At 52.3% G+C, this 24,889-nt stretch overlaps 2 protein-coding genes across 2 annotated transcripts; both read right to left on the reverse strand.

Annotated features, from left to right (window-relative positions):
• Positions 1–1,598: 1,598 nt before the first annotated feature.
• MRFAP1L2 (Morf4 family associated protein 1 like 2) lies at positions 1,599–4,949 on the reverse strand. Its single transcript, XM_080660796.1, has 2 exons — positions 3,077–4,949; positions 1,599–2,654 (listed from the first exon to the last, which is right to left on the reverse strand). The coding sequence occupies exon 1, from the start codon at positions 3,766–3,768 to the stop codon at positions 3,094–3,096; it is 675 nt and encodes a 224-aa protein (XP_080516922.1). The 5' UTR covers positions 3,769–4,949; the 3' UTR covers positions 1,599–2,654; positions 3,077–3,093.
• Positions 4,950–15,942: 10,993 nt separating this feature from the next.
• On the reverse strand, positions 15,943–18,207 carry LOC308238943 (MORF4 family-associated protein 1). The gene is made up of 2 exons (XM_080651454.1): positions 17,472–18,207; positions 15,943–16,930 (listed from the first exon to the last, which is right to left on the reverse strand). Exon 1 carries the CDS (start codon positions 17,863–17,865, stop codon positions 17,482–17,484), a length of 384 nt encoding a protein of 127 aa, XP_080507580.1. The 5' UTR covers positions 17,866–18,207; the 3' UTR covers positions 15,943–16,930; positions 17,472–17,481.
• Positions 18,208–24,889: the final 6,682 nt, after the last annotated feature.

Raw genomic sequence — 24,889 nt, forward strand, 5'->3', positions numbered from 1 at the left:
CCATGTCAAGGAAACCCTCAGTCATGCATAAGCATGCAGTGCTGTGGCAGAAGACGCCAGAGCGGATGCAGAGAGCCATTCTGTGAATGGGTTGGATTATTTAACATTACCTCACTGTGGAGGGAGGATTGTAAAAAAAAATGCCTCTGAGACAGTTTCTTAGCTTTCTACTTGTTTATTTCCAATGGGCTTTGTACGAGTGTAGATGCATTCCTTTCTAATGATGTTAAATTTGTAAGTTGCAGGTGACATGTGAAACCTTTAAGATTGTTCTCAAAGTTTTGAAAAGCTATCAGCCAGGATCATGGTATAATAAGACATAACATTTTTCCTTTCAAAAAAATGTAAGTGTGTATGTAGATTTAAGAAGCTGTTGTACATTTACAATCCTATATAATAAAAGGCTAATATGCAAATCGACCCAACGGTGGAACAACTGGTCACTGTGACGAGCACTGACCACCAGGGGGCAGACACTCAATGCAAGAACTGCCCCCTGGCGGTTAGTGCACTACCACAGGGGGAGCGCCACTCAGCCAGAAGCTGGGCTCACGGCTGGCGAGCGCAGTGGGGGTGGCGGGAGCCTCTCCCGCCTCCGCGGCAGCGCTAGGGATGCCCGAGGGCTCCCAGACGGCGAGGGCGAGAGGGCACAAGCCGGCATGAGGGATCACCCCCCCCCCCCGCCCACATACAAGTGCATGAATTTCGTGCACAGAGCCTCTAGTTTAATATATTAATACTATGGGAGGGGGGGGGAGAAATTGGTAACCTGGTCACAAGAGGGATTACCTCTAGGGGAGAGAGGAGAGGCAGGGCTGGATTAAGAAGAGACAGCAGAATTTCTGAGGGTGTTGGCATGGTTTTACTTCCTGATCTGGTGTAGGGTTACACGTGAATTTCTTTCAAAGTTATGCATTGTTATAGTTGTTTATACTAGCATGTAACACACTTCCTATATATCCTATCACATGTATTTCCTATATAAATATGTATTACACATGTAACATCCCTGTGTATCCACACACGCCTCTGCTGGAATGTCACGTATCAGAGATGTTGCCTGACCATCCTACATAAAACAGCCCACCTTCCAATGCTCCCTTCTGTTTTTTTCCTACAGAGCTCACTGCTGACATATACAATACCTTTCTTCCTGCCTTCCATGGCCGGGCACTGTTCTTTCTTACAAACACCAGGTCCAATGCACCAGCATGGTGTCTGCTCCCTGATGGAGCCGCGCCTCTGCGGGCACTCAGTTTACATGCTGACGCAAAGACCAGCGCTGGGGACACCACATGTCATTGTGGGTCACAGACGGTCTCAATGGGTTACTAGCTCGTCTCTCCCGGAAATTCCTAGTGTTCAGGGGATTGTGGGCCAGCACATGGTCCCAGTGAGTAAGTGACTGAATGAACCTCCTGAAGGTGGGGGCCACACCAGATTCTTTCCTGAGGCCCCTTCCTGCTCTGCCTCCTCCCCCTCCTGCTCCAGTCGCTGCAGCTCAAACCTCCCTCTGGGCTACACCGGCCTGTGAACACATTTCTAAGTCAGGAGCAACTGACCTCCATTTGACAATGACGGACAATCAGTGAGAAATGTGCATTTTGAAATAAATTTATTTATCTCACCTTTTCTGGCCAACTCAAGGGCTTTGGTCATTTGTACAAAGATTCTAAAAATTGGTTTTCCAGGCAAGTGAACTTCATCATAACAAGCTGGAGCTCTGACCTCAATCCCGGTGAAGTCTGCTCCGATGGCCTAGGATGGACATCGTCGGAGCCTGGGAGGTGCCTCGTGCTCTCAGCCTGAGGCCCACCGTGGCCCCAGGCTCCTCGCTCTCCTCCCCAACTCCTCCAGAGATCATGTGCATTTGTGGCCGAGAAGCCCGTGAAATGCACGACTGTATTATTTTAAAAAGTCACCAAATACATGTCGTGACGAGAACTCGTCCCCTACCCTACGTTACTCACCAGACAGGTTACATGATGTACAGCAATTAACGTGCCACAGAAAAAATTACATTTCTGAAAAAAAAAAAAAAAGAGGAAAAAGAAACAGGACACAGCCCTCCTGCCTTAATCTGCCGGGCTGCATAGTCCCAAAATTCACACACCACCACTCTCCGTGCCAGCCGTGCGCTGGGCCGGCTTCATCTTATCCAGGGAGGGGGCCCTCGTGCACACCTTCCACCGGGACTTGGGTTCTTGCTTCAGCAGCTGCAGCCAAGGTGTGTCTTCTCTCGTGCAGAACGCTGACCTCAGGTCTCTCTCGTGGGTCCCCAAATTCCAGGAAGCATAAAAAACAGCGGAGCACAAGCGTGTACTTGCAAACTTTAAAAATACAACAGTCACGGGAACGAATGTGACCACACAGCAGCCGACAATCTAGGCCCCATTTTTCATGGAAGAGCATTTAATAGAAAGTAAAATGATACCTACGCTGTCTTTTCCAAGCCGAATGCACCAAGCAATCAATCATATTGCACGTATGACAAGGTAACACGGAAGACATCTACCAGAAGGGTCTGGAGAGATGTCTTTACCAGGATGAAAACGCAGACAGAAAACCAGGAGAGAGGGAAAAGGAAAGCCTCGTGGTTTCAGCCTCTCCAAGTGGTCAGTCCTCCTCACCGGCCGAGCCCATCCGCGGATAACCTAGAGTACAAGCGGGGAAAATTTATCATCAAGACCCAAACACCAGCCACCTTGCAGAATGCTACCCGGGCCGCAAGGTCACCCGAAACACCCCAATTTCATCAGAGCGGTTACAAGTGTCCATCTGACTTCAGTTTCCCACTTCCCTGACGTCTCCTCTTTTTTTTCTTGCTTTGTGACCTAGGTTTGCACCCTAGTGACTGGGCTGGTCCACATTCTGCAAAATATTTCCTGGATGTTTCACATCTACAGACCAACCAGTTTCCTTCTAATTAGCACCGTTAAAAGAGTAAAGTCTCAGCCTCCGCGTACCCACAGCCGCCCCCCGCCCCCGCCACCCCCATTCCCCAGGGCCGAAGCCTGTCGGTGCGGGGCGTCACCCATCACTCCAGCAAGCCGGCTGCCCGCGGCCCGACACGCACCTGCTGCTCCGCGCCCTTCAGCAACACCCGTGGCTGTCGATCTGCTGGTGGATCTCCACGATGCGCTTCCCCATCAGCGCGGCCTCCACCGCCTTCTTCTCCACCTGCTCGCACAGCTTCACCACCCGCTCCTCCGCCTCGGCGCCGGGGCTGCGCGCCGGGTCCAGGGCGCTCTCCTCCGAGGCCTCCACCTCGCTGTGGATCGCGTCCAGCAGGCTCTCGATCTCCTGCAGCCTCCGGCGGGCCCGCAGGTGCGCGCGCACGTGCTCGCGCTCGAGGGCGCTGACGTCACGGCGGGCGGCGGCGAGCGCGGGGCTCCGGACCCTCTCCCAGTCCAGCTCGGGTTCCTGCGCCTCGTCCGCGTCCACGGGCCGCATCGCGCCGCCCGCCGCCCGCCGCCGCCCTTCGCCGCCCTGCGGCCCCCGCGGCCCGGTCACCGCCCCCGAGAGGTCGGCCGGCAGACAGCGAGCGCCCGGCGCGGGGCTGAGCTCTGCCCAAACGCCACTGTGACGAGCAACAGGTTCTTTCAACTTTCGCAGCAGAGACGGCGTCCAAAATGGCCTCCCCGCCGTCTGCCAGGGCGCGCTGCTGGCGTGCGGCGCTTTTACGACGCGCCGGAGCTCCTTTACGGCCACGCCGCCGGTGGGAACTCGCGGGCCTCCTCTGGCGCGTGCACGCTCCCGCCCTCGCATCACGGTCGGGCTCCCCGAGATCTTGAGCTCGGGTTCCTCTTCTAACGCGTCTTGGGTTTTAACGTCGATTTCTCTGCATTAGAGTAATGAGACAGCTCAGTAGGGCGCTTACGGTGTAATGGTCCACTAGACTCTAGTCTAGATACTGGCACCCTTCGAATCTCTTAACGCACCGAGCAAGGAGTGGCTCTCCCAGGGTCGATGTCAGCTCGGCCAAGGCCGCCGTGGGGCAGTGGCTTCTCCCCGAGGCTAGAGAACTGCGATATCCCAGTGCTGATGCTGATGGCCCTGTCCTCACCGCCCGCCCCACCTCGCCTGTTGTCTGCTGGGTCTTACTCTGCCTTGGGTGGTGGTTAGGGCTGCAGCTCGCTTTCCGGGACTTGGTGTTGTCCTAGTTCAGCCGTTTCCTCAGCCCCACCCAGCACCCAGTGTGCCCTGGGAGAAGAAGACGGAAAGAATCCATTCTTCACTGAAAGGGCAGAGACTCCATTTCTGTGCTAGGCCCTTCCTCCTGTCCCAGAATAACTTCCCTTCCGAGAAAAACGACAAGAAAGCAGCTAGGCCCAGATTGGGCTATGCCATAGCATGCTCCTTCACCCATCAGGTGCCTGGGCCGGCCTGGCAGGTTGAACCGGGCTGAGGTAGGGCGGTGGGAATTGAGAAGAGAAAGAAAGACAGGAGAGCGGGATCGGGAGGACTACAGGTCATCGGGAGACTGCAGCAAGTTTATTAACTGCGTAATGCCTTTTGTGCACAGAACACTGAATAGGAGGTCTGTCAAGAGGGATGTATTCTCCGTTCCTCTTAATCTCTAAGGGAGAGACAGAGCAGAAGGACAAATTCTCAGCACAGCAAATCTCAGTAAATAGTTACAGACTTCTTGGTAAGCGATGAAAGGTTGCTCTCATTCTACTGATAACCGCCATCCAAGCAAGCCTGGGAAAGCTGTGTGGGTAGGGGACAGCCTTGCTAGTCCCTTCAGGTGACCTGGAACTGACTAATCGGGGTCAGCCAACTCAGGGTACCCTCCCCCTGCCTCAGACCCCTATAAAACCTTTGTCCTGTTGAAGCTCGCGCTCTCTCTCTCTCTCTCTCTCTCTCTCTCTCTCTCCACCTCGCTGCTGCGCCGGTGTGTATGGGACTGAGCTCAAGCTAGCTCGAATAAAGGCTCTTTGCTTTTGCATTGGACTCGGCTCCCGGGTGGTCTTTAGGGATCACGAAATCTGGGCATAACAACAGCAAGGGCTCAATAAATGTGGCTTTAACATTACTTCCCAATAGGTATTTTCATATGCCGTTCCTGCCATATATTGTGACCGTGGGGTGAATAAAGTCCGTTTCTAGGTGATTCACTCTGTCCGTCTAGCACCGTGGTCGGCAAACTGCGGCTTGCGAGCCACATGCGGCTCTTTGGCCCCTTGAGTGTGGCTCTTCGACAAAATACCACGGCCTGGGTGAGTCTATTCTGAAGAAGTGGCGTTAGAAGAAGTTTAAGTTTAAAAAATTTGGCTCTCCAAAGAAATTTCAATCGTTGTACTGTTGCTATTTGGCTCTGTTGACTAATGAGTTTGCCGACCACTGGTCTAGCAGGTAATATGTGGGAGACCCTCTTTGTTGGTGGGCCAGGGTCTCTCTCAGCTTCTGCCGGCCACTCTGGTCCTTGCACATAGTGAGTGCCCTCCGTATGCAAAGCAAGCAACAGCGTGTCAAATGGTTCTCATCCTTGTCATCTCTCTGACAGCCCTTTGCTCTTCGCCAAAGGAAAGTCTGCTTTCAGGATTAGGTTACCTGGATAATCTCTCTTTTGCAATATAAGGTAACAATCACAGGAGTAATAGATCATAGAGGGCCATCTTAAAATCTGGCCTGGCACAGGCTCCTAGGAATGCTAAGGGCATGATCTCACAGCAGCCAGGTATGGCAAAAGTGCAGGTAATTAGGTCTAAAAAGTTAAACATACCTCACAAAGACTCGTCCACCAGGGGGCAGCGCAGAACATGGCAGGCGTCTCAGCAACGCAGCGCTGGCAGGGCCGGCAGTTGGAGGTGCTGCCAGCCCTGATGGGCCCTGAGGAGAGCTGGACCACAGCGGGATGGTGGAGCAGGTGAGTGGGCGGCACCAGGTCAAGGTGGGTGCGAGCAGGGCCCCCGTCGCCCCGGTGACCAGCAGTAGCGGCCTGAGGCGAGGTTGCTGCCCTGCTCCCAGGCACTGAGGGAGCCGAGTGGGGGGCCTGGCCCTGATCGATTGCCCCACAGGGATGGAGGAGCAGGTGAGGGGGCTGCGCCAGGCCAAGGCAGGGTGCCAGGCGGGGCTGCAAGGCTGGGGGTGCAAGCTGGTGCCCGATCTCCACAGGCCAACCTGAGGGGACACCCCCCCCCCATGCACGAATTCTTGCACCTGGCCTGCAGTATTAGCAGAAATGCTGCCAGCTGGGATGAAAAGAGACTAAGACTGTTCAAAATATAAAAAGACATCTAGACTCCCAACTTTCTACCAGCAGAAAGCAGCCTCTGGAGCTAAAAACTGGCATATTTTTCAGTGCTCTCTTCAGAAATGGTCAAGGAGTGAGATGGAAAAGGAAAAACATATTGGAGAGCCCCGACAGTATTGTGAAGAATAATGCCCGTCGAGTGTGGCTCAGTGGTTGAGCACCAACCTATGAACCAGGAGGTCACAGTTCGATTCCTGGTCAGGGCACATGCCCGGGTTGTGGGCTCCATCCCCAGTGGGGAGCGTGCAGGAGACAGCCAGTCGATGATTCTTTCTCATCATTGATGTTTCTCCCTCTCCCCTCTCTGAAATTAATTATATATATATATATATATATATATATATATATATATATATATATATTTAAAAATAATAAAAATAATGGACAAGGACAGGAGTTGGCAAGCTATAGTCCCTGAACTAAGAATGGTTTTCACGTTTTAAGGGCTGTTAAAAAAAAAAAAAAAAAAAAAAAAAGGAATATGTGACAGAGACTGTTTGGCTCACAAGAACTAAAAAAAAAATTTTTTTTAATTTACTATCTCTTTATAGAAAAAGGTTGCCGCCCTAACCGGTTTGGCTCAGTGGATAAAGCGTCGGCCTGCGGACTGAAGGGTCCCAGGTTCGATTCCGGTCAAGGGCATGTACCTTGGTTGCGGGCACATCCCCAGTGGGAGGTGTGCAGGAGGCAGCTGATCGGTGTTTCTCTCTCATCGATGTTTCTAACTCTCTATCCCTCTCCCTTCCTCTCTGTAAAACAATCAATAAAATATATTTAAAAAAAAAAAAAAAAGCCAGCAAAAGGTTTTTTTTAAAAAAAAAAAAAAAAAAGAAAAAGGTTGCCAATCCCTGCCCTAGGGAGCCACTTCTAAGTTCAGAACCAAAGCCTAATCATCCTCCACCTTGTCATCCTCCCTCGGGTCCCCTCATGTATTCTCCACTTTGGCACCTGCCCCTGGTCTTCCTCTCCACCCCATGCCCTGCCATCGCCCTGGATCTCACACAGCCACCATCCCCCACCTGGGCTGCTAGGCCCTCCGCTTCCCCGTATCCAATGAGCTCCTCCACGCCTCTTGGCCACTCGTTCCCAACGGTGACTTGGCGCTTGCTTTCACCGCACACCTGCTCCGCACTCCTCTGCTGCCCACATCCCACCCTTCCAGGGGCACTTCCACTCTAGTCACCGGCACTTTGTTAAGCCTCTGACCCCTCAGTTCACTTTAACCGCTGCTTTCTCCCGTTGCTCCCCTGCTTCTCATTCCCCCGCTACCCAGTCAGTGGATGTGGTCCTTTGAGGCAGTAACACCTCCTCAAAACCCTAACCTCGCGCTCCCCTTTCCTTTTTCCCCTTCTCTCTACTCTGTCCGAAATGCAGCCCCTGGTCCCTAGTAGGGCAACGAGGGACCATCACCATCGAGACTGCAGGAAAGCCCAGGCTTGGAGGAGTCCAGCCTCAGCTGTTACAGGTGTAAAGAAACATGCTTTGAAGGGGCAAATGATAACATGAGGAAATAGTAGTCCAAACAGCATGGTACTGGCATAAAAACAAACAGATCAATGGAACAGAATCGAGCTTAGTAACAAACCCAGGCCTGTACTGTCAATCAATATTCGACAAAGGAGGCCAAAGCATACAATGGGGTAAAGACAGTCTCTTCAGTAAATGGTGTTGGGAAAATTGGACAGACACATGGAAAAAACAAGACTAGACCACCTTCTTACGCCATAAATAGAATAAACTCAAAATGGATTGAAGGTGTCCTGGCCTCTTTGCTCAGCTGTTAGGGCACTGGCCCATGCACCAAAAGGTCGTGGGCTCCCTTCCCAGTCAAGGGCACGGCCCTGGGTTGAAGGTTTGATCCCCAGTCCTGGCAGAAGGCAGCCAATCGATGTTTCTCTCTCACATTGATGGTTCTTGCTCGCTCTCACTCTCTCTAAAAGTCAATGGAAAAGAATATCCTCAGGTGTGGATTAACAAACAACAACAAAAAAAATGGATTCAAGACATAAATGTTGGGATCCGAACCAAGATGGCGGCATAGGTAAACACCTAAACTGCTGCCTTGCACAACAATTTCAAAACTACAACTAAAAGACAAAACATCTCTCACCCAGAACCATGGGAAAGCTGACTGAGTGGAAATTCTACAACTAGAAGGAAAGAGAAAAGAGCAGTGAGACGTGCACAAGCGCTGAAAAGCTGGGGTAAAGAAGCACGTGAATCGGGCTGGCAGCGGGCGACTGGGAGCGCTGCTTTTTTCAACCCGAAGGGAGACAAGCTCCCGATTACTCTGAACTCCAGTCTCTGGGGAGATGCTGGGGACCCAAGCAATCATTGTTTACTGCGCTGGGGCGCACGACGCAGGGACTTGGAAACATGGAGACGCAGAGAGGGCTGACTGGCAGCCATCGCTGTTTGCCACACCCTAGCCTAGTGACTCCCTGAGACCCTGCCCCACACAATCTACAAAGCCACCCAAGCTCCATGCAGTGGCTTTTGCATATAAATGGCCTGCCCTATCGCAGCTTAACCTAACAAACTGCAGCTCTGGTCAGACAGCTCCAAAACCTCCAAACCCCAAGCAAAGAGGAGAAAACTGTAGTTCTCGCTGTAGCTCCTGCTGGGTGGCCTCAGACAGTAGCTGACTTGCACCCCATTGGAGATCCAGAAGCCAGTGTATCTAATGGTCAGTGTGAGATGACACCAGATTTCAACTCCTCACATCCATAAGTGACACATTCAAGAGGCAGACTCAGTGAGCACCAAAGCCCCACTGAAGCAAGTCCTGCCCCATAAGCGTGTCTCCAGCACAGCAGTTCTTCCATTATAGACACAGCGGGTCCTCACAGCCAATTGGCCTGGAGGTCAATTCCTCCCAGTGTACCAACAGCAATCAAGGCTTAACTACACCAAGACTTTGCACTCAGCCCACAAAGGGGTGCACCAAGAGTGTCCACCTCAGCTGATAGGCTGAACCACTGGTCACCTACCACAGAAAACCACTCCATCAACACAGGAAAGCAGCAAAATGCAGAGACAAAGAAACATGTCACGAATGAAAGAAATGGAGGAAAGCAAACTACTGGACATAGAATTCAAAACCACATTTATAAGGTTACTCAAGAATCTTCTAAAAACCTCTGAGGAACTTAGTGAGACCTTTAAGGATCTTAATGAGAATGCCAGAAAAAATGGAAAAGGACCTGTCAGAAATTAAGCATACACTGTCTGAAATAAAGAATATACAGAAATTCAACTGTAGATCAAAGGACCCCAAGAATCAAACCAAAGATCTGAAATATGAGGGAACAAAAAACACCCAACCAGCCGAAACCGGTTTGGCTCAGTGGATAGAGCGTCGGCCTGCGGACTGAAAGGTCCCGGGTTCGATTCCGGTCAAGGGCATGTACCTTGGTTGCGGGCACATCCCCAGTGGGGGGTGTGCAGGAGGCAGCTGATCGATGTTTCTCTCTCATCGATGTTTCTAGCTCTCTATCCCTCTCCCTTCCTCTCTGTGAAATATCAATAAAATATATTTAAAAAAAAAAAAAAAAAAAAAAACACCCAACCAGAAAAAAACAAAAAGAAAAAAGAATCCAAAAATATGAAGATAGTGTAAGGAGCCTCTGGGACAACTTTAAGTGTACCAACATCCAAATTATTGGGGTGCCAGAAGAAGAGAGAGAGCAAAATATTGAAAACCTATTAGAAGAAATAATGACCAAAAACTTCCCCTACCTGGTGAAAGAAATAGACTTACAAGTCCAGGAAGTGCAGAGAACCCCAAACAAGAAGAATCCAAAGAGGACCACACCAAGACACATCATAATTAAAATGCCAAGGGCAAAAGACAAAGAGAGAATCTTGAAAGCAGCAAGAGAAAAACAGTTAGTTACCTACAAGGGAGTACCTATACGACTGTCAGCTGATTTCTCAACAGAAACTATGCAGGCCAGACAGGAGTGGCAAGAAATATTCAAAGTGATGAACAGCAAGAACCTACAACCAAGATTACTCTACCCAGCAAAGCTATCATTCATAATGGAAGGTCAGATAAAGAGCTTCACAGATAAGAAAAAGCTAAAGGAGTTCATCACCACCAAACCAGGATTATATGAAATGCTGAAGGGTATTCTTTAAGAAGAGAAAGAAGAAGAAAAAGGTAAAGATAAAAATTATGAACAACAGCCGAAACCAGTTTGGCTCAGTGGATAGAGCGTCGGCCTGCGGACTGAAGGGTCCCGGGTTCGATTCCGGTCAAGGGCATGTACCTTGGTTGCGGGCACATCCCCAGTAGGGGGTGTGCAGGAGGCAGCTGATCGATGTTTCTCTCTCATCGATGTTTCTAGCTCTCTATCCCTCTCCCTTCCTCTCTGTAAAATATCAATAAAATATATTTTTAAAAAAATTATGAACAACAAAATGACAACAAATACATACCTACCAACAAGTGAATCTAAAAATCAAGTGAATAAAAAATCTGAAGAACAGAATGGACTGGTGAATATAATAGAATCAGGGACATAGAAAGGGAGTGGACTGACAATTCTCAGGGGGCAGGGGGTGTGAGGGGTGTGGGAAGAGATTGGACAAAAATCTTACACCTAGGGATGAAGACAGTGGCAGGGGGTAAGGGCATGGGGTGGGGTGAGGAATCAGGTGGAGGGGAGCTATGGGGGGAAAAAAAGAGGAACACCTGTAATAATCTGAACAATAAAAATTTATTTAAAAATAAAGAAAGAATATATTAAAATATATTTTTTAAAAAAAGACTTAAATGTTGGACTCAAAACCATAAAACCCTAGAAGAAAACATAGGCAGTAAATTTTTATAGAGATATTTTTTCTGATATATCTCATTGCCAAGGGGAACAAACAAACAAACAAAATAAACAAATGGGACTACATCAAACTAAAAGCTTTTGCACAGCAAAGAAAACCATCGAGAAAATAAAAGGAGAACCCAATGAATGGGATAACATATTCACCAATACATCTGATAAGAGGTTACTATCCAAAATTTATAAAGAACTTATAAAACTCAGCACCGAAAGAACAAACAATCCGCCCTGGCTGGTTTGGCTCAGTGGCTAGAGTGTCGGCCTGCGGACTGAAGGGTCCCAGGTCCGATTCCGGTCAAGGGCATGTACCTTGGTTGCGGGCACATCCACGGTGGGGGGTGTTGCAGGAGGCAGCTGATCAATGTTTCCCTCTCATCGATGTTTCTAACTCTCTGTCCTTCTCCCTTCTTCTCTGTAAAAAATCAATAAACTATATTTTATTTTATTTTATTTATATTTTTTATTGATTTTTTACAGAGAGGGATAGAGAGTTTGAAACATCGATGAGAGCGAAACATCAATCAGCTGCCTCCTGCACACTTCCTACTGGGGATGTGCCCGCAACCAAGGTACATGCCCTTGACGGGAATTGAACCTGGGACCCTTCAGTCTGCAGGCCTACGCTCCATCCACTGAGCCAAACCGGTTAGGGCAGTAAATTATATTTTTAAAAATTCAATTAAAAAATGGGCAAAGAGCCCTAGCTGGTTTAGCTCAGTGGATTGAGCATCGGCCTGCGGACTGGAGAGTCCCGGGTTCAGTTCCAGTCAAGGGCACATGCCCGGGTTGCAGACTCAATCCCCAGTAGGGGGCGTGCAGAAGGCAGCTGATCAATGATTCGCTCTCATCATTGATGTTTTTGTTTCTCTCTCTCTCTCCCTTACTCTCTAAAATAAATAAAAAAATATTTTTAAAAAGATGGGCAAAGAACCTGAACAAAAACTTCTCCTAAGAGGACATACAGGCCAATAGACATATGAAAAGATTCTCAACATTACTAATCATCAGAGAGATGCAAATCAGAACTATGAGATATCACCTCACATCTTTCACAATGGCTGTCATCAATAAATCAACAAACAGGTGTTGGTGAGGATGCGGAGAAAAGGGAACCCTCCTGTACTCTTGATGGGATGCAGACTGGTGCAGCCATTGTCGAAAGCAGCGTATACTGAAGACTGTGCAGCCCTATGTTCATTGCAGCGTTATTTACAATAGCCAAGATCTGGAAGCAGATAAAAATGGAATACTACTACTCAGCTGTAAAACAGAAGGAAATCTTACTCTTTGTGACAGCCTGGATGGGCTGGAGAGCACTATGCTAAGTGGAATAAGCCAGTCAGAGAAAGACAAGTCCCATAGGATTTCACTCATATGCGGAATCTAATGAGCAAAGTGAATAAGCAAAATAGAAACAGACTCCTAGAGAGCAGGCTGACAGCTGTCGGGTGGGGCTGGGGGAGTGGGTGGGAGGTGAGGGTGGAGGGATTGAGCAAAAATCGAGAAAAAAATCATGGACATGGACAACAGTGTGGTGATTGATGAGGGAAGTGGGAGTAGGGGGAGGTGAGAGGGGGAGGGGATGGGGAGGCGAATGGTGATGGAAGGAGACTTGATGGGGTGGTGAACGCAGTGTACAGATGATAGGTTGTGGAATTGTGCACCCGAAACCTGTGTAATGTTGTTAACCAGTGTCACCCCAATAAATTCAATAAAAAGGAGAAAACAAAACAAACAGAAGATTTGAAAAATAGTATGAATGAGTTTGGAAATGATAGAATGGAGGATTTTGTGAGTCACGGAATAGAAAGTTTGAAGGATATACATCAGGAGAAAGGAACTACAGAACATTACCGGGATCAGAAGAGGGGAAAATGGATTGGCCAGGGGGAGGGTCTTATTCTGGACAGCAACTGAATGAAGCAAGCCCTGGATAGATTTCCCTTCATCTGGCCGCAGTGTTACCCGATAGCAAATCCCCACCTACCTCAGGAAGAGGATGGGAACGCCGCAGCTTATCCACCGCCCGGATAAACCCGCTAAGGTTTTTCCTCGTTTGCACTGTGTGTTCATCACAGGTTGGCAGGGAGCTACTCTCATCAAAGGGACACAAGCTGATGACCAACCACCCATCTGGAATGTTGCTGGTCCCTGTGCCAGAGGGAAGAGAGCTCTGGAGGATCTCTCGTGGGAGGTTCTGGCTTGGATGTGACTTACTTTTCTAACTCATTGACCAGAATTAGCCACACACCACCATCACCATCACCACCGCCGCTGCCGCCACCTGGGGGCTAGCGAGTGCAACCAGCCCGTGCCTGGGAGGTGGAGAATTTGAACAGCACTCATTGCCCCAGAGCAGTTTCCTCCAGATTAGCTTCAGGTGGAGAAATCATACAGAATGTCATGCTGGAAAGAACCCGACACAAGCCAGCGTCTGCTCAAGGTCACGGAGAGCAGGTGGCAGGTGCCGGGAGCCAGGCCTCCCGTGTCCCAGCCTGTTCCCAGCAGCCTGGACCCTGAGGGTTCTCTTTGGGAAGGTGAGGCTGCAGACTGTCCTGCAGCCAGGCCTTTGTTAATGGCCCTCCCCCGCCAAGTGCTGACTGTGTCCTTGGCTGTCACCGGTCCCCCCGTAATGTCCACGAGATTCAAATTTTTCTTCCCAGGGGTCATTCCTGAAGAAACATCCGGGTGCAGAAGCCTCTGTAGTACTACTTTGGGGACTGTCTCCCAGCCCGATCCTGGCCACGTGCGGGACCAGGGCAGCATGAACGTCCTGCACACTCTGCCTCCACTTCTCATCAGAGCTCGTTACCTAACCCTCCACGCTCCCCCCCCGCCCCCCCCCCCCCCGGCTCTTAGGGTTCTTTCTGTAGCAGCACTCTGCTATAAAAGGACACTTGTCACTCCTGAGCTACCCCAGCAGAGAGGTCCCAGCCTCAGGAACCTGTCCCAGAATCCCCAACAGCCCTTCTGCACAGCCGTCGGTGGCCTGAACTCCGCAGGGATCCCAGGAAAGGGATGGAGGACTTGGGGCTCACGAGGGACACATGGATCTGCCATGAAAGGCTTCCGGCAACACTAGCTAGTCTCAATTTAGCCTCTCAGAATGGTTCGTCCGATTTTTTGCTTAGAAAATGCAAGATTCCATGGATCCTCCAATTACTGGCAAGCCAGGACAGACTTAAGGAGCTGGGGAAATCTGAATTGGCAGCTGCTTTGCAGTTGTGACTAAAATCACAAGGAAGAGGAACTGAAGAGTTGCTGAAAAGAATTTAGGACGATGGTTCTCAAACTGGTGCAAGAATCTCCTCTGATACTTCACCTTAGAGTGCGATGAACACGTGCAGCCATTTTAAAAGGGTAGAGCTAGATGTTTAGAGTTAAGACTTTCAAACTATGGTTTAGGTAGACAAAAGCAACACACTGAGGACATTCACAGGTTATACATGTGTTACCATGTAGGTGAAAAAGAAAAGTTTGGGCGAGTTTTATGCTCACCCATATTTGGAAGGATATACAAGACACTGGAAAATGATTGTCTTCTCAGAGAGAAACTGGGAAATGGGGGAGTGGAGATCATTTGCATCTTTTGAACTGTGTGCCATTTGTAGTACCTGTTTTATTTACTTATTTTTTAATATATTTTTATTGATTTCAGAGAGGAAGGGAAATATCAATGATGAGAATCATGGATCAGCTGCCTCCTGCATGCCCCCTACTGGGGATTGAGCCCGCAACCCAGGCATGTGCCCTTGACCAGAATCAAACCTGGGACCCTTCAGTCCGCAGGCCGACGCTCTATCCACTGAGCCAAACCAGCCAGGGCTGTAGCACCTATTTTTAAAATCCATTACCAAATGCAATGTGGTACCCTAAAACGGAAAAAGGGCTTTGGTGGAAAACTGGTGAGATCAGAATAGTCTGTCGTTTTTGTACCGAGATGAATTCTCGTTTTAACAAACGTACCAAATGCAGCTTGGATGGCGGTGGTTTCCTGGTTCATAATTCCGTCCTACCCACGTCTCCCCACCATTAGAATGTGCTCAGAAAACTCCGAATCTCCGGCATCTTCTCACTGTTCCCGTGCCTGGGTGTCCCGCATTCTCTCCTGGTGTACTCATTCTTTAAGGCCAAGTTCACCAGTTCTGTGCTCTGAATGCTCTCCTTGGCTCTCCCCCTCAGTGCTCTGGACACGGCAAATGTATTGTCTCACGTTTACCCATGGTTCCCCAGGAGCACTCTGATGCAGGAAGGGGGGCTGTGATGAGGCCCTAACAAAAGCCTCAGCGGACCCACAGGGAGCTCTGAAGCCAAGGTGCCCTTCAAAGTTTGCCCCAAGTAGCAGTGAGAGGGAAACGGCCTTGGACCCCAGCCCACTTCGCCCTGGAGATGGGCACCTGCGAAAGGGGGTTTGAGCTTGGCTAAGGCAGCTCTTAAGCAGAGACATTTTTCAGAGAGTGGACCAGCTGGGGCCGCCGGCAGCAGTACTTCCGGCAGTAAGTCCTTCCCTTCGGAAGGGGTGGTCTCCCATCTCACCGTCTCACCACTTATTCCTAGTGCAAGGACTACAGTAGACTTGTCTGCGTCTTCCAAGTGGGGAGACGGAAAGCACTCTGGCTTCTGAAGGCAGGAGCCTGGACCACAGCATGAGGCGCCTTTCCTCTCAGTTCCCAGCGCAGCATGCAGAGAGAAATCTTCCCATTAGAGGTGACTGAGCGCATCAAAAACCACAGCAATTCATTTTCCACTTGGCAACGACGCCAAGGAGAAAGACTTCATTCTAAAGGAGAAAGATTTCATTCTAAAGGAGAAAGACTTCATTCTAAAGGAAGGTCGTGTGTCTTTTCAAGCAAATGAATACTTTTATTAACATGGTAACTCTTTTTTAAACACATGGTAGGGTTTTGACCTCAAATACTTGTCAGGTCTGCTATTCAAATGAACTTACAGCTGGACAACGTATGAACCTTCAAGATCCCTAGTCCCTGTCCGTTTTAGGGTCCAATGCAGACAGTCCTCGCTTTCCTTTCCCAGCCCCTTAAAGGCTTTTGCAAATATCTCTTTCATTTTAGCCCCTGAAATGCATCAGGGTCTTACATCAACTTGTACAGAATGCTAAGATCTCCTCCCCCATCTAGGTTCCATGTCCAATGAAGCTGAGTTAGGCTGTCCAAACAAACCGACCAGACAGGTTACATCGGACAGTGTGCCACATAAAATTTACATTTTGAACAAAATACATCTCTCCTCCTTTGGTCTCACACAGAAAGCAACTCAAGTCCCAAAATACAGACAATGCCATCTTCCGCCGTCGGATTCACCAGTCCCAGCCGGATCAGCCCCGTCAGGCCGCTGGAAGTCTGGTCCCTTCCTCAGCTTCTTGGGCCGCTGCTGCATGGATTCCTGTCCCGGCAGCGAGCAGCCCTCGGTCCTGCAGAGCTGGAGACCTCCAACTCTGGGGCTGGCGTCCCACACAGACCCAGAGTTCCAGGGAGCTATCAGGTCGCACAAGAATGAGCAAAAGCACCTCAAAACTCAGAAATAACCAAAACCCAGGAACAATGCGCCTGCTGCACGAGCTTACAATCTAGGCCCACTTCTGTGTCAGAGCATTTCCCAAATCAAAGCTACTTCCCCGAACAAAAACATCCAACAAGTCAAAACTCATATTGAGGTCATCAACCACAGACCACAGCAGAAACGTAGTGTAAATGAGGACAGAGTGTAGACGGAGAAAAAAAAAGGGGGAAAACAAAAGGCTCTCTGGTTTTAGCTTCTCCAGGGTGTCAGCCAATCTCCACCAGTCGACCAGAATCCATTGGCTGTAAACCTGCAATGCAATGGCGAGAAACCCATCATTAACAGGTTAATTCTATGAGAAAAACAGCCCCCAACAGCCCCCCATGCCCCGCCAATGGACAGCCCTGCGGGACGCCCCTCCCCGGGAAGCCACCTGCCTCGGCCCGTCTCCTAGCAAAGTCCCGAGCTGCCCAACAGCGAGGCCTTCCCTCTGAAAACCCCACCTCTCCGCCCCCGGGTCGGTGGCCTGTGTCGTGATTTTGTTCCCTTGGCGACTGTTAGGTTCACTATCCCACAATTACTCTTCTGCCGCGCGACCTTAGGTTCCATCCAGGTACCAAGCCAACAACAGGCAATGTTTTTCCCAGTTACCAACGTAAAAAAAAAAAAAAAAAAAAAACCACCAAAAACTTAAAGGGCAGCGAGGAAGCCTCCTACGGGGAACACGGAGATGCCGCTCTCCCCTCCCCCCCCCCGCCCGCCCGCCCGCGGGGACGACGGTTCCTTCCACCCCGGAGGGTCATCGAGTGCGAGGCGGCCACCAGGGCTCCCCGGCCCCAGCGCGGCCTTACCGCCGGCCGCTCAGGACGACTCGCTCTTCTCTATCCGCCGCACCAGCGCCACCAGCATCTCGGCCATCTTCGCGATCTCCTTGGCCTTCTCCTCGGCCTTCTCGCAGCGCCGGGCCCCGCGGCCCTCGGCGCCGTCGCCCGGGCCCTGCAGGTGGTTGAGCGCGCTCTCCTCCGAGGCCTCCACCTGCGTCTTGATCTGGATGAGCATATTGTCCATCTCCCACAGCTTGCTCCGGTTGCGCAGGTAGGCGCGCCCGCGCTCGCGCGTCAGCGCCGCGATGTCCTCGCGCATCTCGTGGATGACGGGCAGCAGGAACTGCTCGAAGTCCTCCTCCGGCTCCAGCACCTCCACCTCCTCCGGCTCCGCCAGCTCGACGATGTCCAGGGGCCGCATTCTCTTCGCTCCTCCGGAACCGCAGGGTCGGCGTCGGCTGCGGAGAGAAAACGGAGACTCGCTACGCTGAGCCACAGAGTTCCAGAACCGTCCTTCAAACTTTTACCCGGGTTCAACTTTTCGCCTCCGAGAAGCCACGGAAAAGAGCGACTTACGAGCAGAGTAGCCGCAAACAAAATGGAGTCCCGGCCGTCAACCAGCTCCCTGCGCGTTGCGGCCCCGTTCACGACACGGCCGGGCCTCTTTACGGTCGCGCCGCTGGTGGAGCGAGGGGCGGGCGCGCGCGCGTCGACGGCGGGAGACGCAGCCGGCTCCGCCGCGGTCGCGCGCACACACGAGCACGAGCACGCACGCGCGCTCCCGTCCCTGCTTCCGCTCACCGGGTGCCCCGCCTAGCTGCTCCCCCCCCCCCCCCCCCCCCCCCCGCCTTGGGGTGAGCTCTTCCGGTGCACCCTCTCCTCCTAGATTGCTTCTCAAGCGAGGAATCTACATTTTAAAGATGTAAACGCTAGCTATCTAGATCAGCGGTTCTCAACCTGTGGGTCACGACCCCTTTGGGGGTCCAATGACCCTTTCATAGGGGTCGCCTAAGACCATCGGAAAACACAGATATTTACATTACAATTCATAACAGTAGTAAAATTATAGTTATGAAGTAGCAACAAAAATAATTTTATGGTTGGGGGTCACCACCACATGAGGAACTGTATTAAAGGGTCGCAGCCTTAGGAAGGTTGAGAACCACTGATCTAGATGCTAGGCAATAGTGTTTTTAAAGGCTGTGACACCCCGGCTTAACCCGAATAGCCCCTTCCTTTTGAGAATCAGAGCTCCAGGTGTCTGCTGCGTGTCTGCATGGGGTGGGAGGGTGGTGGTGGAGGGGGCTCTTAACTGTGTGCCCCCACAGCCCAGAGCAGAGCTTGGCACGCATGAGTAAATTTGCTTTTACGTCACTCTTCTTTCTCCTCAGAGGACATACAGATGGCCAATAGACGTGTGATAACATGCTCAACATCACTAATCGTCAAAGAGCTGCAAATTCAAACTAGAATGAGGTATCGCCTCTCACCTGTCACAACGGCTACCATCAATAGCTCAGCAACAAGTGTTGGTGAGGTCGTGGAGAAAAGGGAACGGGACCCTGGTGTCTGCTGGTGGGAGTGCAGCGGGTGCAGCCACGGTGGGAAGCAGTATGGCGTTTCCTCAAAAAGTTAAACATGGACCTGCCTCATGACCCACCGATCCCACTTCTGGGAATACTATCTCTGCAGAAACCCAAAACATGAATTCAAAAGAACATACACACCCTGTGCTCATTGCAGCGCTACGTACAGTAGCCAAGATTTGGAAGCAGCGCCAGTGCCCATCTGAGTGGATAAAAATGCTGTGGGATCCCTAACCAGTTTGGCTCAGTGGATAGTGTCGGCCTGCGGACTGAAGGGTCCCAGGTTCGATTCCGGTCAAGGGCATGTACCTTGGTTGCGGGCACATCCCCAGTGGGAGGTGTGCAGGAGGCAGCTGATCGATGTTTCTCTCTCATCGATGTTTATAGCTCTCTATCCCTCTCCCTTCCTCTCTGTAAAATATCAATAAAATATAAAATAAAAAAAATAAAAAATAAAAAAGCTGTGGGACATCGACACCATGGAATACTACCCGGCCGTCAAACAGAAGGAAACCTTTGTGACAGCATGGATGGACCTGGAGAGCATTGTGCTAAGTAAGCCAGTCGGAGAAAGAAGTGTCACATGATCTCACTCACATGTGGACTCTAGTGAACAAAATCAGCTGATGAACAAAATAGTAACAGACTGCCCTCGCTGGGTGGCTTCACTGGAGCATCGTCCCATACACCAAAAGGTTTTAGGTTTGATCCCAGTTGGAGTGATCAATGTTTCTCTCTCACATCAATGTTTCTCCCTCTCCCCCGCCCCTTCCTCTCTAAAGTCAATGAACACATCCTCAGGTGAGGATTTTTTTTTTTTTTTCAAATAGAGCCCTGGCCGGTGTAGCTCAGTGGTTAGAATGTAGCCCACACACCGAAGGGTCACGGGTTCGATTCCCAGTCAAGGGCATGTACCTGGGTTTCAGGTTCCATCCCCACCCCGGTGGGGATTCAGGAGGCAACCCATCGAGGTGCCTCTCTCACATCAATGTTCCTCTCTCTCTCTCTCTCTCTCTCTCCCCTGTCTCCCACTCTCTCTAAATTAAAGTCACTGGACAAATATCCTCAGGTGAGGTTTAACAACAACAACAAAATAGAAACAGACTCCTAGATAGAGATCAAACTGACAGCAGTCACGGGGGGCGGGGGAGGGGCTGGGTGAAAAGGGTGAAGGGATTAGGCAAAAACAAAAACAAAAACACCTCATAGACACAAACAACAGAATGGTGGGTATCAACGGGGAAAAGGGGGAGGGGAGCTAGGAGAGGTAAAAGGGGCATAAATGGTGACGGAAGGAGAATTGGCTTGGGGTGGTGAATACACAACACAGTATACAGTTGATGTGTTATAGAATTGTACCCCTGAAACCTATGTAATTTTACTATCTAATGCTACCCCAATACATTTAATTTTTAACCGGTTTGGCTCAGTGGATAGAGCATCCGCCTGTGGACTGAAGGGTCCCGGGTTCAGTTTTGGTCAAGGGCATGTACCTGGGTTGCAGGCTCAGTCCCCAGTAGGTGGCGTGCAGGAGGCAGCTGATGGATGTTTCTCATCGATATTTCTAACTCTCTACCCCTCTCCCTTCCTCTCTGTAAAATCAATTACGTAACTTTTAAAAAATTAAAATAAAAAGGTACATCCGAGCCCTTTACATTCAACACCGACTACAGCTCTGTCTAGCTGCACAGCCGTGGGCAAACTACGGCCCGCGGGCCGGATCCAGCTGTTCTATCCGGTTCTCTTGCTCTCCCCTCCGCTCCTTTACTTTGAATTTATATTAGTTCTCACAAACACTCCATCCATGCTTTTGTTCCGGCCCTCCGGTCCAGTTTAAGAACCCATTGTGGCCCTCGAGTCAAAAAGTTTGCCCACCCCTGGTAGTAGTAGCTGAAGAGAGGCTATTGAGTCCTTCAAACTGAGAGCAGAGGACTATTTTGAAGCTGATTTCTAAAGCCGCACACAATCATATGCCATCCAATCATATGCCATCCGGTGATTTTGTTTGGTTTTCTCTTCATTTGTATGCACAAGTTAACTAACCCACGGTCTAAATGAGTGGACCCGGTTCAGAACAAACAACAGTGCAGAGCTGAGTGTTGCTAAGAGGAACACACACACAGTTGTAAAGGTTTGGTGGAGAAATGAGACAGAGCGTTGAATGGGTTCCTCCCCCTGCTCGAGTCCCACCTGCAGACCTTCCCTGTGTATCCTGACCCCCAGGCACTCAGACCGATGTTCCAAACCTGACTTGCAGTTTTATGTCTTTGTTCTTCTATTTCAGTTATTCCAGGCTGTCTTCTGTTTAAAATGCAAATTAAACTTAATCCAAGTGTTTTTTAAAAAGTCACTCGACACAGAAATTAAGGACAGGTAAGTTAATTTTCTAGCCTGTTGCCCCAGCCTCAGGACAGTGAGAAACATGGCAGGAATCCGGGGTCTGTTCTCGTCAAAGGCACACAAGTCTTACTTTCGAACACGACATGGACTTCTCACTGCCCGTCGTTCACATTTAAATCCTCCATGGCGAGAATGCCTGCCCTTCGTCTAGACTCGTGGTTCTCACTCTGGAGCAGGCAACAGAACCACCTGGAAGGTCGGCCAGCTCCATCTCCCAGCCACCCTGGCGGCTGGGGCCCTGCCCGGGGTTTCTAATTCAGAGCGTGCTGATGCTGCTGGCCGGGACCACACTGGAGACCCCTGGGCTGAGCCCCTTTGTCTCATGGCCGCCCTTAAGCACCACCCCTCCAGAGCCTTCCTGCTCTCCACAGCAGCGGGGTTAGCTGCTCCTCCGGGCTCCCACCGGCCTCTGGCGTGACCCTCCCATGTCATTGTTTGCTTGTTTCTCAACGTCCAGACACAGCGGACCCTTGGGGCACCTGGAAAGAGACGGCAGCTGGGAAACTTAGAAGGAAGAGGAGGAGAGGAATGGAAATAGTGCTGAGCCGGGCCGGTGTGGCTCAGTGGTTGAGCATTGACCTATGAACCAGGAGGTCACAGTTCGATTCCCAGTGAGGGCACATGCCCTGTACAGGAGGCAGCCGATCAATGATTCTCTCTCATCATTGATGTTTCTATCTCTCTCTGCCTCTTCTTTCCACCCTGGAATCAATAAAATATATTATCAATAAAAAATATATTTACATATATGTCTGTGTATGTATATATATGTGTATATGTATATGTGTGTGTGTGTGTATATATATATATAGTGTGTGTGTGTGTGTGTGTGTGTGTGTGTGTGTATGAAATAGTGCTGAGTACTGCGGGTCTGACACTCCATGCTCCGCCCCAATTCGTCACTGCGGCTGGCCCTTGGTCACTGCGGCTGGCCCTCGGTCAGTGCGGCTGGCCCTCGGTCAGTGCGGCTGGCCCTTCATCAGTGCGGCTGGCCCTCGGTCAGTGCGGCTGGCCCTTCGTCACTGCGGCTGGCCCTCGGTCACTGCGGCTGGCCCTTCGTCAGTGCGGCTGGCCCTTCGTCAGTGCGGCTGGCCCTCGGTCACTGCGGCTGGCCCTCGGTCACTGCGGCTGGCCCTTGGTCACTGCGGCTGGCCCTTCGTCACTGCGGCTGGCCCTCGGTCAGTGCGGCTGGCCCTCGGTCAGTGCGGCTGGCCCTTCGTCACTGCGGCTGGCCCTTGGTCACTGCGGCTGGCCCTTCGTCAGTGCGGCTGGCCCTTGGTCAGTGCGGCTGGCCCTTCATCAGTGCGGCTGGCCCTCGGTCACTGCGGCTGGCCCTTGGTCAGTGCGGCTGGCCCTCGGTCACTGCGGCTGGCCCTTCGTCAGTGCAGCTGGCCCTTCGTCACTGCGGCTGGCCCTTGGTCACTGCGGCTGGCCCTTCGTCAGTGCGGCTGGCCCTTGGTCACTGCGGCTGGCCCTTCGTCAGTGCGGCTGGCCCTCGGTCACTGCGGCTGGCCCTCGGTCACTGCGGCTGGCCCTTCGGCACTGCGGCTGGCCCTTCGGCACGGCCGCTGGCCCTTTGTCAGTGCGGCTGGCCCTTCGGCACGGCCGCTGGCCCTTCGTCAGTGCGGCTGGCCCTTCGTCACGGCGGCTGGCCCTTCGTCAGTGCGGCTGGCCCTTCGGCACGGCGGCTGGCCCTTCGTCAGTGCGGCTGGCCCTTCGTCAGTGCGGCTGGCCCTTGGTCAGTGAGGCTGGCCCTTGGTCACTGCGGCTGGCCCTTCGTCAGTGCGGCTGGCCCTTCGTCAGTGCGGCTGGCCCTTCGTCAGTGCGGCTGGCCCTTGGTCAGTGCGGCTGGCCCTTCGTCAGTGCGGCTGGCCCTTGGTCAGTGCGGCTGGCCCTTGGTCACTGCGGCTGGCCCTTCGTCAGTGCGGCTGGCCCTTCGTCAGTGTGGCTGGCCCTTCGGCACGGCGGCTGGCCCTTCATCAGTGCGGCTGGCCCTCGGTCAGTGCGGCTGGCCCTTGGTCACTGCGGCTGGCCCTTCATCAGTGCGGCTGGCCCTCGGTCAGTGCGGCTGGCCCTTCGTCACTGCGGCTGGCCCTCGGTCACTGCGGCTGGCCCTTCGTCAGTGCGGCTGGCCCTTCGTCAGTGCGGCTGGCCCTTGGTCACTGCGGCTGGCCCTTCGTCAGTGCGGCTGGCCCTTGGTCACTGCGGCTGGCCCTTCGTCAGTGCGGCTGGCCCTCGGTCACTGCGGCTGGCCCTCGGTCACTGCGGCTGGCCCTTGGTCACTGCGGCTGGCCCTTCGTCACTGCGGCTGGCCCTCGGTCAGTGCGGCTGGCCCTCGGTCAGTGCGGCTGGCCCTTCGTCAGTGCGGCTGGCCCTTGGTCACTGCGGCTGGCCCTTGGTCAGTGCGGCTGGCCCTCGGTCACTGCGGCTGGCCCTTCGTCAGTGCGGTTGGCCCTTCGTCACTGCGGCTGGCCCTTGGTCACTGCGGCTGGCCCTTCATCAGTGCGGCTGGCCCTCGGTCACTGCGGCTGGCCCTTCGTCACTGCGGCGGGCCCTCGGTCAGTGCGGCTGGCCCTTCGTCACTGCGGCTGGCCCTTCGGCACGGCGGCTGGCCCTTCGTCAGTGCGGCTGGCCCTTCGTCAGTGCGGCTGGCCCTTCGTCAGTGCGGCTGGCCCTTCGTCAGTGCGGCTGGCCCTTGGTCAGTGCGGCTGGCCCTTGGTCACTGCGGCTGGCCCTTCGTCAGTGCGGCTGGCCCTTCGTCAGTGCGGCTGGCCCTTCGTCAGTGCGGCTGGCCCTTGGTCAGTGCGGCTGGCCCTTCGTCAGTGCGGCTGGCCCTTCGGCACGGCGGCTGGCCCTTGGTCACTGCGGCTGGCCCTTCGTCAGTGCGGCTGGCCCTTCGTCAGTGCGGCTGGCCCTTCGTCAGTGCGGCTGGCCCTTGGTCAGTGAGGCTGGCCCTTCGTCAGTGCGGCTGGCCCTTCGTCAGTGTGGCTGGCCCTTCGTCAGTGCGGCTGGCCCTTCGTCAGTGCGGCTGGCCCTTCGTCAGTGCGGCTGGCCCTCCGTCACTGCGGCTGGCCCTTCCGCACGGCGGCTGGCCCTTCGTCACGGCGGCTGGCCCTCCGTCACGGCGGCTGGCCCTCCGTCACTGCAGCTGGCCCTGAGGCAGCCATGGCGCCACTTGTCTGGTTTTCTGCTTTTCTGCGCCTGGGGCTGAAAACCACTGAGGCCCAGATGTTATCTTCGGGAGGAAAGGTCAGGGGTCTGATCCCATGACCAGCCACGGCCAGGGGAGGGAAGGTTACCCTGGGGGCGAGGTCCTGTTTTCCAGTTTTGCCCGTTGCTAGGCACCCAGCCCGCCTTGGGCGCCTCACCTATTGTCCTTGCTCTGCTCCTGTCTGTCTAACCGCCACCGCCTCCCAGCATCGTCCCCACCTTCCAGTGTTCTCTCCACCTCCGAGGGGC

Source organism: Plecotus auritus (genome assembly GCF_963455305.1).
Source record: "Plecotus auritus genome assembly, chromosome: 1".
NCBI lineage: Eukaryota > Metazoa > Chordata > Mammalia > Chiroptera > Vespertilionidae > Plecotus > Plecotus auritus.

Coding starts and splice junctions, on each gene's coding strand:
- MRFAP1L2 (XM_080660796.1), bottom strand. CDS start 3,768: ATGCGAGGGCGGGAGCGTGCACGCGCCAGAGGAGGCCCGCGAGTTCCC.
- LOC308238943 (XM_080651454.1), bottom strand. CDS start 17,865: ATGCGGCCCCTGGACATCGTCGAGCTGGCGGAGCCGGAGGAGGTGGAG.